Raw genomic sequence first — 17,078 nt, 5'->3', positions numbered from 1 at the left:
AAGTAAAAATCTGTTCTGGAAGTAATTTTGCTTCACAATTTGAGGATGTGGCCGATCTCACATTACCACTGGAAATGTGTTTCCATGATTAACGTTAGTATGTGCAGGAAAAACCTGTGTACGCACATTATAGGGCATTTTCATTTACTGTTACAATTATTCCTCACCTTGGATACTGTCATACCAACCTTGGTTTTAATTGTATCCGACTCAATTAAATTGTGAATCTAATTGGAACGGCTAACGACTTGATTATGTGTCAAAGCAGTCTGAGGTGAAATTCCATAGTGCTCGGCTAAATATTTTCTCAATAAATGAGTAAAATCCATTTATGGCGACTCTCCCCTACTCAAACACACTGATGATTACTTCTCTTACGAATGGCCAGACTGGTGCAGATATTAAAAAACAGATGCAAATACCTTTGCCGCAATGGCCACCAGCCCTGATAAATCAGCCCTAGCAGACCATATGCATAAATTTCCATTCTCTCCTCCCATATTTTTGCGGTGTAACATGAGATCGCCCACACCATTTTACCAGCGCAAATCTCCAATGCGACACCAAAGTAAATATGGAAAAACATCTGTAAAAGCCCTGTAAATCCTTAGTAAATATAGCCCTAAAACTGTTACGCTTTGTAAATGGTGTGAGATGCTGACCTTTGACATCTGTGAGGCTGGCCTCAGACACCCCCTCGCTGAGGTCAATGAGAGTCCCCTCAGATTTGCAGCGAGGGAGTGCATTGTTGTTGTTCGTCGCTCGGATACGGTGGGCGGCCATGTTGTTTCTTCTCAGGCTACGCTTCCTGGTCCATTCCACCAATGAAGACAATCGCTCATTGGCGATCTTCCATTTTGTCTGGAGAAACAAAAGCAGACCAAAAAAATCCTGATTAGTAAAGGCCTAACAACTTTAGCAAAGATGCTCAACAAAACCCAACAAAATGCTTTGGAATCTTTCTTACAAACTAGTTTAAGAAAAACCCTTACACACAGATTAACTGGGCAGAAGGCTTATTCTGCTGCATACATGCATGCTGTTAGCATCTCAGTGAAAGCTCACAAATTAAAAGTGTAAACATGTACTTAGGGAGTGTTGTACAAATATGAAGTGTTATATATAGAAACAGACACACAGACAAACACACATAGTGGTCAAGGGCTGAACATTTATTTATTAGGCTATATGTAAATTAATTAATATAAATGAATCTCAAATGAATCCACCCAACAGCAAAGTTCTTATTGTATTTGAAATGCTGCAACATAGCCAAAGTATGCAGTTTCACTGTGCAGAGGCAACACAAAAAACCAAGCGGGCCCCTGTGTTTAGTGGTTAGCGCAAAAAGGGAAAAAAACTGAAAACTCCTTTGATTTTCTGCTGGGAAACTGCAGCATGTCCTGACAAGGCTCTGGGGGTAGCCTTGGCCTGAGGTGAGAACAAATGAGACTCTGGCAGATGCCAACCCCCACCCTCACTCCCCCTCAGGTCATGTTGAAATAACAAACACCTCCATTCCCCCATAAGCCCCAGCTCTGCCACAGGTGAGGGCGAAACCGTTCATGTTACATTCCTAAAACTGCAAATATCATGGCGGTAATAAGTTTTAAAATGTCACAAACGTATCATTGCAGAAACACGGCCTGCTTCGAAGGCACTGCTCCACAGAGAGTGCATTTCAGCTTAATGCCGAATAGCTCCTGATATCACATATTCCTTTGTTCATAAGCCAAGAACAGCCGACCTGTGAGGATGGGAGACATTATGAAATAGTCCTCAGCTGGGTTTTTTGTTGAAGTGTATCTATCAATGTCTGGAATGTCCTTCCCCTCACTGCAAGACTCTTGATATATTAAACTCCTAAACTTAAATCCCACAGCTATTCCACTGAGGCCACAGGGCTTCATAAAAAGTCTGAAATGTTATATGATGTTTAAAACTTTACTTTACAGAGCATAAGCTTACTGCAAGGACCTTGTGCCATAGCAGGAACAATTCCATTTTCTTCCTGTGGAATGCTATACTCTGACACCGACGTTTGACACCTTTCTGATGTACGAGTCATCAATAAGCACCGAATTTCTATCTTCCTGTAACAATTACTCTCCTCTTTTCTCCTTGTGATAATTCACAGAACAGATGGCTGCATTCAACCATCTACATCCTCTTAATTGCTTCTAAATAGAGAAGCTCGTAACAGGTTTCGATGAAATGGAGTGTAGATTCTTATTAATCTCCAGCCTGTTTTTTTAAGTCCCGGGGAAGCGCTCTGGACGTTGCTCTCCGCAATGTGAGTGCACACTACACACAAAACTTAACAAATGTGAACTCAATGCAAAAGATAAAACAGTCCGTCAACCAGCATATAAAAAAATGTGTCCATGATTCCCTGTTCTGCGTGATGTATTGCCTGGTTAAAGTAGGTAGATTTTTGGAATCCTAAACAGAAACAGGTATGGCACTTAAAATATTTAACCCTTCAATACATATTTAAATTGTTCCAATTTTTGTCAAGCGTTTCATTTTTATAGCCTACATCTCAATCTACTGTGGTGGTCTCTTGAAGACCAGAACTTGTAGCTAAATATAGGGAGTCGACACGTTGAGTTGACAGTGGCAGTAAAATATTAGCTGTCACACAAACTCACCACCTAAGCACGAGTCAGGAAAAACCCTGTCCTAGCATGGGGGAAAATCTATTTTTAGAACACATTTTGGCTGGGCCTAATAGAAAATGCATGCAGGCATATCACATCAACGCACATCAATACTCAATTTTTTCCATCATGATAAAGTCTTAATGCTTAGCCGACTGTGTCAATAAATACAGTCAGTGTGAGATTTGATATAAATAATTTTACTCACAAATGCTGTGTGGCCACAATAGCAATATATAATGGCGTGGCTGAATACTCAATTTTGATTGGCAGGGATTTTGATTGTGAATTATTTTCAACATATACCCAGCTACGAAATAGCTCCTACAAAAGTTCAATCACCATTCTAAATTCATGTGCATTGTTCTGACTTGATAAATAAAGTGGAAATGTGTAAAAGCAAGCACGCCAACAGTTAGGCTATAATATACTTATCAACAGTGTCAGCTTGTCCATCAATGACTGTAGACAGTAGCTAGCCTACTTATAGCTTGACTATGTTTACAGTTTAGCCTGTTTTGAGCAGTTGGCTAGCTATAGGCTACATTAAAACAAACATGCTGTGAGGCCATTTCTTCTTAAAACCAAACAGAATTTTATTATTAGGTAACCCGGTTGAGGTACTAGAAAGACGCATTCTTATTTGGGATGGGTTGCTTGCTGGAATACTTAAGTAACGTTTCCATTCCAATAGAATTGTTTATTTTGAAATGTCTGTTTTCATTACAGTTGACGGAGGTAGTAAATATGCCTTGGGCAAATTTCCTCAGCTGGGGGTTCAAACTGCATAACACTCAGCCCCTCAGACATTATCCCACTTTTATAACGGCATACCAAAAAAAGTTAAATTGCAATCAAAAAATATTTCAAAATATATCATTTCTTTAGTTTGTTCATATTAAATGAAGAAATATCTACACTATTTTTATGTGTTTCTTCTTTTTTACATACTGCATGATAAAGTAATAAATGGAACCAAGTTTCAACACATAGGCTAGTTGTACATGCGTAGCCTTTATGAGAAAATGAAAAAGATAAGACTGAGCACCTATACGATGAGTAATCGATCAATCCATTACTCGTACCCATCACTACTTCCTAATGTCTCCCAAGGGCATGAACAATCAAATGGAAAGAAGCAAGCAAACCCTGAGGTGAGGTTCCATGTGATGGGGCGGGGGGAGGGGGGGGGGGTGGCTTTTTGTCACCACCGTTTTATACGACCCATAAACCAGTGCGGTGTGAGGAAACCTTCCAAGCCAGGGAAGTGCGTTCCCGTCGCGCGCCGAGGCCTCTGTTCACAGGACCACGGTTTTTTGGACTGCTTCATGCGGTTTTATTAACAGGTTTCCAGAGGCCTTCGGGGACGACATTCACACACACACCCACAGGGTTTGCGCGCCAGCCGAGCCTCGGAGCTCATTACTGCAAACTCCTGCCAAGACCCTGCGACAAGCTACGCTAACACACCCCCACACTTCACAGCAAACCAGCCTAAACCCTCCTCTCTGTCTTATTTTACAGTTCATTCATAATTCATAAAAAAATGTCAGTTCATGAGAGGGGACTTAAGAATCTCAAAAACAATACCACTAATTAGTGCATATCATTTTGGAGGTTGTGGTGGGGGTGGGTTGTGGGGGTAGGCCCTAATCGGAGGGTTGCCAGGGGAACAGTCCTGTTTGGCGGAAGTTATATCAACACCAACCGAGGCACAACAACATTTTGACCTACGTACTGGATCATGATGTCTGCATCTGATACGGTCTCGGTAAACTGAAGCTATTTCATTTCACTAATTGACCTGAAGGCAATTTATGACCACGAAAAATCAGGGCGCAAATTTCACCATAACAACAGAAAAAATATGATCAGATCGGAGAGAAGCAGCACACACGCACACAGATACGTGCACGCACACACACGCACACATGCGTGCGCACTGTACACACAGTGCCGAGCACTTCCCTTTCAAACAAGAGGTAACTCCCTTAAGAGAGGCTTCCGGTTCAACAGGATGAATCAGTATTACACAGTAGCACACTTCCAGACTGACAAACTATCTTCCCAAACAGTTCCAACAGGTCTTTTCTCATAGAAACGCAAAATGAACATTCACTCTTTTCATTTTGAATGGTAGAGAAATTAAACGTTAAGAAGACATAAGTAATTTTCCTTAATTTTGTAAAGCCAAATGCCAAACATTTAACTACTATTTTACACAATGCTAAATAACACAGGACTTTTCAGCATCAGGTCTCCCCGAGTTCTTCCAACGTATAATAATAATAATAATAATAATAATCATAATAATAATAAAAATAAAAAAAAATTATTATTATTATTATTTCACATAACAAATGCAAAGTCAAATGAATGACTGCAGCACAGCCATGTCTTCTGCATATTTACTTTCCAGCGCAGGAGCTGCAATGTACATGTCATTGATGCCCAAGTGAATTTTGCATATCTAATTCTGAACAGGCCATCAGGATCCTACATGTAGAATCTTACCAAACATATCAAATATCCATGTGTTACAACTGCACAAAATATATTGTCAGAAAATGTCTGTTTAGCCATCGTAGTACATTTACATTTACAATATTTAGCCAGCAGTATTACATTTTAAACAACATTACGATGGCTAATAAAATATCTGCTCAGCCATCGTAGTACATTTACATTTGTGCGACCAATCATGCTACAGTTTGAGAAGGAGGTGAAATGAGCTGCATCCTGACTATCTCTGAAATAATAACACCTATCAGTGCACTCTTGCATTATGAAGGAGACACGGGCTACAAAGCTGATGCTGTCTCAAAGCCCCATAATTACTTCATTGACAAGCTGTCACATCTCCTCTACTGTATTATGCAGTTGCTCTAGTGTTACTAATCTGGGAATGAATAGGCCTATATATACTCTCAGTGTCTGACGGATGTTCAGGTAAAAAGATGGCTAGGTGCTGTCCAGGTTACGAGAAGACAGATTTCAGATGAAGTAAAGAGCGGAGATTGAGCATAAAGTGCGGATTTTCCTGCAGTGTAGAGATACTGACTGGAAATTTGACGGTTTACAAAATCGTGCGAGGACATCACTGTTCATAGTTAGGGGTTGAGGACAGCTCCTCTGTTGGTGGAGCAGGAGGGGGGGGGGGGGGCTTCTCTGGTAGGGGGTGCCCCAGGGTGCCAGCCCTGGTTGCCAAGGACGAGACACAGGAGGGCACTGCAGTGAATCGATACTGCAGCGACTGACAAGCGATGCAAGCCGTCCGCTCTGATACAAGTACCCGATCAATGTGCTCGAAGCTAAACCGCCTTCCCCCTTCTCAGCCCAAAAAACTGGTGCAGTTCAAGAGTAGGGTCTTAAGATAAAGTCACAGAAAGATTAATTCACTGACGCTGCGAGTAGACCTAATACATTATAAGCCGATGCACCCTGTCACAGCTTTCCAGCTCCAGACTTCTTGAGGACCTGAGGAAGGCTGCTGCAGTCTTATTCCTCTCCAAAATGGATGGCCGTGGAAGTCACCTTAGCGAAATCAACACCCGTTCTGGGTGCCACAAACCTGGCCTTCTCATTTCTACCTGGTTAATTTCAACTGCCGAGCCATGAATGTCTCAGCCCATTTTTTATGTAAAAGCTGGCCGGTGCAGAGGGAAAAGCCAAATTTTTGGCCACCTGTCTTCTCATTGGTCTCTGTGGACCGCTCTACAACTTTAATAACTGCACTTGTTAAACAGGCAGCTGCTTCTGAATTGACATGAGTGAGTAAGCATGAGTGGACGGAATAAACACCTCCGGGGTCTGATGTCGAGAATGTAAGACAGAAAAAGGCCGCACAGTCCACCGGAGGTGCTAATTAAACGTGACTCATTCATATTAGCGTTGACCTCCTTGTCCCTATTGGGCCCTGACAGGTTAATTACATCAGTAAAGTTAAGGGAATTGGGCAGACTATGAAAAACTTAATAGAACACCAGAATTATTTATGAGAATAATATAAATGTCAAAAACAGAGAGGAAGGTGAACGACAGTGACTTGGTTTCTCATTATTCAGAAAGATATGCCCACAACAGGCAGCCTAATGTGTAAACTTAATCATTTTATTGTACGTTTATTTTCTCAGTTTTATTTGTCTTTTAATCCAATGGCCTGGAGCTGTCAGTTTGTCCACAGCACAACATTAGAATAGAGAATAGCCTGCGTGGTGGGGGTTTGAGTGCATAAGTCACTGGGTGTGTGAAGGAAAAAGAGAGTCTCTCCTGGCCCTGCCTCTTTTCCTGCCTCTTCTCCCAATGGTGGAATGACCTTCCCCAATCAATCAGGAAGGCTGATTCATGGCTGTTTTCCACAGAGATATGACACCCCACCTTTTTATACACCACCGCAATGTTTCTAAAAATTATAATAATAATCCTTCTCTCCCATTGTTCGCAGGTCTCGAGGCATTTCCCCGCACAGTGGCACCGGTTTGACTGTAAATTCGCTTAGCGTGTTAAGTGCGCATTTGTAAGTCCCCAAGAGACTCCCCCCGCCAAATGAATAGATTGTAAATTGGACAGCATCCGTCACGAGGTGCTGGCGGGAGGGAAATTATCCCCATGCTAATTCCGACTAAAGCACCATTTTTTAGTCAACCTACCCGCCTCTCAGGCAGACACATCATCTGTGGGTATGTGTGTGTGTGTGCGGGTTTGTGTGTGTTTGCGGGGACCGCACGCTAGCCTGCCCACCCCCCAACAAATTAGCCTTAGTCTAAGGAAATTAAACCTTAATACCTCACGCCCATATGTCACTCCGAACACGGGTTTCTGAAAGCGATTCCCCATTCAGGGTGTGTTGTGGGATTAATGCGGACTCAGACAAAGCCTTTCAGCAAATTAATAATGCTGTTTTTTTACACAGCCTAAATCCATTCTGAACAGCAACACAACACAATAATTAACCGGGGTCGGTGCTGCCGCTGATGGCTGCTCTGCCGCCGCAGCGGTAGTTTCCACGGCTACGGCCCAGCGTTTGTCGAAGAGGCTCTCAGATAAATAAGAAAGTAAGATGACCTTCTCCACCGCTGTGGATACCTTCTCTCACAACACAGGCCCTTTATGATTTTTCTAAAAGAAAGAGCAGAGGCCGGTCTTGTTATGAAACAGAATGCAGGAAGGCTACATTGTGTTTGTCCCTAAAAGCTTCCTCCCACCTCCCTACTCTGGACAGGAAAGTTTTTCATTTTTTCTTTTATTTATTTTGTCGCCGGAACCACAAATTAGCAGAAAAAATGCTGAATGGTTTTGGAAGGAACTTCTATGCCACAGACCAAGAGGGATAGGAGCTTAGCCAGGCTTCTGTGCCTCAGGATGTAAGAATGTGTCTGTTTGTGTGCATGCTTGCAGTGCCTGCAACCAGAGGCTACGTGAAGAGTGTGAAAAGTTTGCCAGCGGACAGAGTGTGTGTGTATGCGTGTGTCAGTGCGGGTTTGTGTGCTTGTGTGTGTGTTGTGTATGTGTGCGTGCGTGTGTTTATGTGTGTGTATGTGCTTATGTGTGTGTGTGTACATACGTGTTTATGTGTGTGTGTATGTGTAGTTGTTTGTGTGAGCACATGTGTGCATATATGTTTATGTGTGTGTTGTGCGTGTGTTTTATGTGTGTGCCTCTGTGTGTGTGTGTGTGTGTGTACCTGTGTCTCTGCGTATCTGTGCACTGCTGCGTGTTACTTTGTGGGAGCTTAAGTGCGCGCGTGCGACTAGGCCAAAGCCTGCGTGTAATATAAGAGGCACAAACGGGCACAGCCGGCACTAGGAGGGCAGGAGTGCACGGCGACTGTGAACAGTAGCCCAGCCCCGGCACTGGGCCGACGGCCTCGCCACGCTACGGCACACAGGCCTCGAGAGAGAGGGCAGGCCAGAAAGCATCTGTCATCTCTCCTCTCCCACACGTTTACTGTCCTCTGTTCTTTTCTGTGGAAAAAAAGTTCTTATGAAATACCTTTGACCTTCAGCCTTTTTATGTGGGGTCCAACTCACTTTTAATGCGAGCAGGTGTCAAAGCAGAGATGAAATAGCCTACCTTATTCAAGCTCAAGGCTGATAACAAATATACCATGATTATGTGAAACTGAGAACGGATTGTTGATTGCTCAGTAAAAAAAAAAAAAAAAAGTCTGATGGAATACATTTTACTCTAATTGGGTATTTTTAGACCCATTTAATCACTAAGATGCTCTGGAGATGAAATAAAGCTACACATTTTTCGGTGTAAATTTTCACATAAAATGTACAATATGGACACTGTTTGCTTCTTGACACGTAAGCTGGAGTTACAAACCAAACTCATGCCTTTTTTTTAAAAAATAACACAAAAATAACACCGGTTTTTATGAGGAAATGGCAGCGCAGAAAAACGGTGGTGGCAGATAATTCCCGAAAAGCGTTTCCCATGAACTTGTCACTCGATCTCTCCACGCTAATGAATCGCCAAGTTCATTTCGGCTATCGTATAATCGGCTGAATGCGAGTGGGGAGAGGAGAATGGTTCCTCAATTTGCATTATGTCCCCGCGTGACGTCATTCATTTATGAGAAATTCAGCTGGACTGGCTGAGAGAGATTCCATTTTTTTCTCATAACCAAGGACAGAAGCACACTTAATCATCTGTCGCAATTTTCTGTCGTTGTCCACACACACACACACGTCAGACCTATTCAAGCATCATTATACACACAGGTGTCAATTAAATATGACTAATCTGGCTAATAAAACCAAGCTTTCGCCTTTTCCTGATAGACAGCACTGTTTTGTAATGACAAAACAGCTGTCTCCCAACATTACTGAAATAAAGCACAAAGGCAATGTGCTATGTCAGGCTAACCATTTAACCTCGATAGTGATATTCTCCCAACCCTTTAAGGGATACATCTGTACTCTGTACATTATTCACTGCAAGACAACTGTCATTTTAAATGCCTCAAAAAAACCTGATAAAATAATTACTTTGACTGCAATTGCAGTTTGGGTCTGGTCTGTTTTAGAAGCTACTGGAACAAGCAGCCACACTGAATGGTCGGAGTTACTATTTCAGTCACTAAAAACACATTTCACAATAATAGCTGATACGATGGCAATAAAACGTGCACTTCAACACTGTCGTCAACTTTGGAGCATATAGGCCTAGGCCTAGGCCTAATAAATTATAATAATAATCACCATCCTCATCCATCATATTTGAGTACATACAGGCTATTACTTAGCTTATCTGATGCTAATATCACTAATTCAAAGAGTTCATCATATTCAGTGGAAATTCAAGTGCACTGTAGTGTATCAGCTGCGCATAACCCAGTCAAACTGTTGGTCTGCACAGCATGCTAAGAATGTAGCCTATATGACTCCTCTCCCTGGGGCATATGTAACATCTGCCATTTGCTAGCCTGTGCTAGAAAATCCCTGTTAAATGCTTCCACGTGCCTCCTCCTCTTTCCATAAACTGAAACAAAAAAGGAGCCACACAATGTTTATAATCAGAGAGGCGAGGAACCAGGGAGGAAGAGAAAGAGAAAAAGAGAGAGAGAGAAAGAGGCAGAGAGAAATGTTGGGGGTGTGGAACTAGGGAACAAATGGCCTGTCCTCCGGTGGTGGTTTCGGCCCCTGTTTATAGATTTGGGAGGGTTGTGCTTGGGACAGGAAGTTCCTGAGCATCAGGAAATGCCTTCCTGAGGTGGAACTGCCAGCTGTAAGCCTTTATAGCTTCAACTCCAGCACGATTTTAAAGAAACTGTTTCTTATTCATGTGTATCTACATACGTGACAAAAACATTGGTGAAAGTGTACCCCTAGGCCTATATCGCACCTGTGGATATATGCTTCTAAAAAATATCCGAAGAAAGTTTCCTCAAGGGTGTCTGAGTCATTTCCCTGGGAAAAGGAATGCCAGTAGTTTACCATACAGATAGTCTTAAAAATCAACATATAATTACAGCTCAAAATATATTTGAAGATTCCAGGAGAAAAACAAAATCGTTTGAGTTCCACCATTCCACTGACTTTCAATATCAAAGAGTGAAATGAATGAAACATTTGTTTTTCTGTTCCGCATAATATGCAGTCATGATGCAAAACAGAAAACCGAATGTTTCATTTATTCAGTGTTTGATATAGAAACTCAGGGAGTCTCCTGTTAAATGTATCAAGTCACTGGCTCGCACAAGATTGTTTGGAAAATTGCTTTCCCTGCATTTTATTTTCTTACATAAGCGACCGTTATAAAGCCGCTTTAAGCTTTAAAGCCCACTGTGTCGTAATCCCTGCCATTCCCCTGAGATGTCACACAATGCTTACAGGAAACGGGAAACAGGAAATGTGAAGGTGGGAGCGGCGGACGGGGCGTGCTATGTCTCCGCCCGCCTGCCCTGACCCTGGCCCTGCGTAAGTAAGGTTATCTGATGAGTCCCAAATCCCCTCGCCGTCCTACGCCCTGGAACTCTGCCCTGACTCATCTCGCAGACCAAGCCGTCGGGAGTGACACCTATAATAAACTCCCACGTGTTCTGCTGTCACACTTCCTGCCCGAGCCTGCCATCCCTCTCCTGTTTATCACCTGGCAGCCAACACCTGGCTCACGTTCACATGGCCTACATCAAACCAATGGAGGAAACAGCCCTGTTACACACACAGCCACACACAATCACACACGCACTCCATGCACACACACACACACACACGCACGCACAGACAGCGGTATTAGGACATTGTCTGAAAATTTAAACCCTATCGTCTGCTGAACAGCGCTATCTGTTGCCCAGGGCATCAGACATGCGTACTCTCTCACAGGGGTCGTGGAGCAGCGGAATGCGAGGAAATGCCTCCCAGACGCCTGCATGTCTCCCCCTCTGAGGCTCACTTTACTCCAGGAGGAATATCTGAGTCATGAAAGCCAAGGCAAATCTCCCCTCTGAAGTCCGGAGGATCGTTGTGCGGACCGACGAGAGAAGCAGTGCCCTGTGGGCCAATAGGAGAGCAGCAGATGTTAGCGGAGCTAGTCACTCAGACGAGGCTGTATGCAGCATCGGGCAGAATTACTGGGCATCACCTACTGCGCCCGTTTGCTGTGTCCTCCACTTGGAAAGTGGGGCAGAACCATGCAGATGATGACATCACTTCAAAGCCTGTGGGACCATGTGACCAAGGTTATTGTCGCTGGCTAGGTGTCTGTTCTTATCATTTCATGAGCATTTTTGTCGGGTGAACGTTTGGCAGCTGGCAGGATGGCTGGGATTTGCATGTAATGGAATCTCACCTGGGGATGGCTGCTGGAATGGTCTGTGGGGAAGGGGGGCGAGGCTGATTTCTTCATTCAAATATGTGCTGTTTAAACTGCAGATTCAAATTGGACACTGCTAAGGCTCCAATGCAGCAAATCTTACAGCGGAAATCTGATAGAATGCCAGTTTGCAGAGATGCATTAGCAATGTTCACTAAGGGTGAAATTACTAGTCTCAAAAGTTCCAACCACTGTAATCTCCTGTGCACTTCCAGTGACCCTATTGCACAAACCCAAATCAGTGATTAGTTAATCTCACTTAAAAGGGCCAACTAGGCAACTGGTGTGTTGCTTGGAAAAATCAACTAAATTTTCTGTGGAGCTCATCTTTGAGCAGAAACAAAGCTATGTATCTACAAACAATTTTGTTCAATAGAGTATTTAGTTACATTATTCAGGAAACAGCCCCAGGTGCCCTGGAGGGATATTTAAAATGTTCCAGTGCCTGTACACCGTAAAAATGCACATCTGTAATTAAACTCACATTGATCTGTTAAGAGAGATTCTGCGTTATCTGATATTATTCCACAGCTACCAAAAAAAGTAGGCAAATTAAATTAACTTCAAACTCAAAGAAAGATCTGCCCTCAAAAACTGTTCATTGAATTCACAGTCAGATAAGACTTGGTCCTTATGGCTTAAAAATTCAAAGAAGACGGAAAGATCTCAAAGAGGTGCGAGGTTAACCCTATGCTTCTGGAGGCCAACAGAGGCCAATGGATGCACCCTTTCTGTCCTATAAAAAAAATGTCAGCATCACAAAAGGGGTGAACCTGAGGAAAGGACAGAGAGGCTGCCACTGGTGTCCGAAACTGTCATTGAACTCAGCTTCAAATGTCTTAAGGTCTCTTTCTTTTCCTTGTTTTTCAGTGATAGTTAGCTTCTACGTATTATGATTTGCAGTTGGTCGTAACTGGCACCTCATCAAAATGCATTGTGTGCAAGATTTTGGTTCGTTTTTATTTTATTTATTGATTTTTTTCTGACTTCAGCAGACAAATTTTAAGGAAGAGTGAACTCCCACCCAGGAAAAGTGTGGCAACATGCAAACTTACAGGACCACTTAAAGTGGATTAAAAGTTCAAGCCTAATTGCCTGTGCTCTCCTTAACCAATCAAGAACATTGTGGCAATGTGCACTAATAAAACTACAATTCCACGATGGGAAGCAAAAAGGGGTAAAAGCAATGCAGAATTGTTTAAAGTTCCTTGGACTCTTTAGGTAAACAGGTGGTTCAATTACAACATTTTCTTTTAGCAAATTAAGAAATATGTTCTCTTTAGCCTAACCATTGACTCCCCCCCTTCCCTTTCCTTCTTTTTTCTTCCCATGATAAAAATATCAGACCTAATGTTCGTCTGGGACAAAGTAAAAATAAAAATGTTTGGAATGCAGTAATGAAGTCATGCATTCTTGCGCGACAGAAGAAGACCAGAGCAGAAACATGGCACCGGTGGGCTGGGCCATGGGGATCAACAGCTGGAGGAAGACTAAAAAGGCAATGCGCCAAAGCCATTTGTGGTAGACGATGGAGTTGAGTTCAATGAACTGACCTTTTCACCTTGTCCAGTTCCTCTTACACCCACATCACCTGTTTCCTTCGCTATAATGTCCCCTGTCTGCAAATCCAGTGTGTCCGGAAGCTGTGACTCAGTGAGGAGACACAGCACAGAATTTAGCCTATACAGTGTTCAATTGGAAACTGAGAGCCCAATTAAAATCTGTGATGGGCTCAAGGATTCTAACAAATATTTAATGTTCAGCATGCAAATCTTGACAGATGGGGGTGGGGGGCTCTGCCATTCAATCATGCTATTACAATGACCAATCATGTCATGTCTGTACTAATTCAAAACATCATACTAACTAGGCCTATATCCTTATGCAATTCATACCGAACTTATACTAAAACAAAATAACCACATTGGCTGATCATATGAGAAACAAACACTTTTGTAGTGATTTTTTATGCTTACTGTTTTATGCTTGACCACTTAATGGAATAACAGCTGCAAAAATGATATCAAAGAAATAAATTCCATACATAAAAAGGACAGAACCACTGAAAGCATACTATCACACATTTTATTACACCCTTTTATGAGCAGCTAAAGGGATGGACCAGCACATGTGCCCAGTGATGTGGTAGTAAAAAAAATTGGGTAAACCACAAGTCATTGGAGAGAGACAGCATTAACTAGCTAGCCTTTTTTTCCATAATTGGTCAATACATTAGATCTGAAAAAAGAGCAAACAGGATCATTCTGAAAAGGTGTGTAAACTCTGAGTTGACAGAAAGTTTGTTCTAGGTCTCAGAGCAATCTACCACTAAACAACACGGCTCTACTGTTAAACAAAACACACAACCCACCGGAACTTTTCTGGGAGTGCTGACATCACTTCCTCAGTTTGTTATAAACAATTTAAAATGGTCTACACCCCGTGCACGTAGCCATTAAATTCCACCCCCTTTCACTCAAATTCAGCTGCGCACCAACCGAATGCAAAATTCAACATTCCAAGCCGTGTGTCACAATACAAACCCCCGTCTAGAGGACTGGGCGGCACAGTCAAGTTACTACAAAAGCAGCTTATCTCAAATCACATGTTAATTCATTACACAATGTGCTAATCCAGTTGCCACTCAAACTGCAAACTAATTTTAATTTATTTCTTTATTTTTTGCTGAGGCTGGACCCAGCGCACACACAGACTGTGTGTGTGTTTACCATCAAAAAAAATCCTGTAGAACTAGCACAAATCCTTTAAAACCCTTTTGCAAATTCACCGAAATCAGACATCAGCATGACCATTTTTACATCGCAGTGTCAGCTTTTTTTAATGTCGTTTTCCCCCTAAATGTGACAAAAAGGAGATTTCCATTAAAAAAAGAAGAAAATAAAACCTTACAACCTTCCAGATCTGTTGTCTCAATTAAACATACATGCTGTATCAATTATTCAGCATTAACTTGAAACTAGTGTAAGTGCTCAGCAAGGGGCAAAACAACCCCCAGCAAAGATTTCACTGTCTGGTCCTCTTCAGCAGGTTCTTGATGCCCCAGGCAAGGTTACCCAGGTTTTTTAAATTATTTTTTTAATGTGGGTAATGGTGCTCAGGGATGTTACCATATTGATTAGAGCTGGACGCCACACAGCTGTAAATCTGATTTATACTGTAATATAATGAACAGGGCCACGTCTATCACCTAGAGACGTTTGTAACAACTGCAAATAATGGGCGGCAGGGAGTGATCAGCAAAACAGCCAAATACTCAATCGGGCAGTTTATGGAGATCCATCCACAATGTCCTCAATGATAGTCACTAGTTTATCCTTTGCTTCTCCCATAAAAGCATTTACTAAATAATAGGCTACGTAGGCTACCGTCTTTCGTTCCAAAAACATGCCTACCGTAAACGTGTTTAGAGCACACCTGGAACGTGCGGAAGGGATAACTGTATGTGAGCAAGTCCACTCAAGAGGAGATAAAACGGTTTTAAAGCACGCGCTGGCGTAACGCGCAAAAGAGCAAAAGATGTCAACACAACGATCTCGTTCAATGGCAATGCATTCGGTAATTTTCACAAGCGTGGAAATCAAACCAGAAGAGTATTAGCCTATAACACAAAACCCGGACCCCCAACCAATCAACGTGCTGCATATTTAAAAGTAACAAATTCTTTGACCGTGAGAAAAGGTTTGGGAAAGTAGCATATGTGTGGGTGTTCAAATCGTCTGTGCACTATTCCAGACGGTGGTACGGTAAAGCCGGCGTGTCACTGCTGCATTCAAATTCTAAATGGAATGTGCTGGTCACAAAGGGGGGGTCGGGACTCGGGGGGGTTCTTTCTGCCATGGTAACGACCGACACGCACGAGAGGTCTGTCAGGTAGGAATTAACCTTTAAAGGGGGTGTTTCTCGATAAATACATTATTCATGAGCTACAATCGTGATAACGGTGTAGGTAAACACAGACTTTACAGCAGCCCAATAATTTAATAGTGGGACTAAAGTTACAATTCTGGCATTGCTATTGGCAGGTTACAATATAATGGTAACAAAACACGCATTTATGCTACACACAGTCTTATAGGCTAGCAGGCGCAAATTAAATAGCTGGGGGGAAATAGAACGAACACAAGAACAACGAAGCACATAGCCAGGCTACGTAAATACATACACTCAGCAACAGATGACTGAATCAAGCTAGCGAAAATCAGTCAGTCAGTTCGCTAAAGTTCTTGAAACGAAAGACAGTCCAAGTTATTGTTGAATAACGGTAGCTAGCGCATTACCTTAGGCTACAAAGACAAAAGCTGTCAACTAATCGCGCTGCGTGGTGGGGCTGGAATGTCAAAGAGAAATCCATTCTTGTTCATTAATTCCTTGCATGTATTAATAGTAGGCTAAACAATCTACAAAAGCATATACGTGCAGAAATCGCTACATAGCCAACAGTTTAAAACAGTTTTTTTTTAACAGTGAGCTTCCCATTCTTTCCCCTGTAATACAAAGTAAACAAGAATGATTCCGTTAAATTCACTAGATATTAGCTACGAGAAAGACAGGCTACGTGTTCAAGCGCAAAGCAAATGTTCAACTAAGACATCCCGTTTTCCTTGCGAACTGCCCAAATGTAACCAACAACTGTGTATAGCAAAGAATAACCCGACACACAGGCTACATTAAAATATGAGCGAATAACAGGAGGAAACTTTATAGTCACCTGTGTAAATGCCCGTGAAGTGGTCGGTTAGTGTTGAATGCATCCAAGCGTCAGGTACTCCTTTGTGAGACTTGTGCAGACACTCAGCGCTGGCGAAAAGCAGGCGCTCAGTGATGTCACTGCGAGGGAGTGAACGGGAACCGTCCGCTCACTGATGTCATCCACTTGGAGTTTCATATTACAACTGCAATCTTTCGGGCTAAACCTACTTTGCGATAGCCTACGTGAATAATCTTACTTTTGAATCAATACGAAAATAACTCTTTATGTTAAGCGGTTCTATGTAGCCTAGTGTAGGTAGTGGGTATATGAATCCTGTGTAACTGCCGACGCAAATTAAATATAAGAGTGGCGTTTTAGGATTTTAC

General features: G+C 42.4%; 1 protein-coding gene across 1 annotated transcript in view; it reads right to left on the bottom strand.

Moving 5' to 3' along the window:
• The window catches only part of sh3bp4a (SH3-domain binding protein 4a), a 38,819-nt gene extending 21,968 nt beyond the window's left edge, over positions 1-16,851 (bottom strand). The window contains exons 1-2 of the mRNA XM_064326642.1: positions 16,711-16,851; positions 663-861 (exon numbers count right to left, since the gene is read on the bottom strand). Of these exons, the coding sequence (XP_064182712.1) occupies positions 663-783 (121 nt within the window). The 5' untranslated portion in view covers positions 784-861; positions 16,711-16,851. The remainder of the gene's footprint in view (positions 1-662; positions 862-16,710) is intronic.
• Positions 16,852-17,078: the final 227 nt, after the last annotated feature.

Source organism: Anguilla rostrata, chromosome 3, assembly GCF_018555375.3.
Source record: "Anguilla rostrata isolate EN2019 chromosome 3, ASM1855537v3, whole genome shotgun sequence".
NCBI classification, from domain to species: Eukaryota; Metazoa; Chordata; class Actinopteri; order Anguilliformes; family Anguillidae; genus Anguilla; species Anguilla rostrata.
The sequence above is the reverse complement of the archived record's forward strand: the minus strand, read 5'-3'. Positions and strand labels throughout refer to the sequence as shown.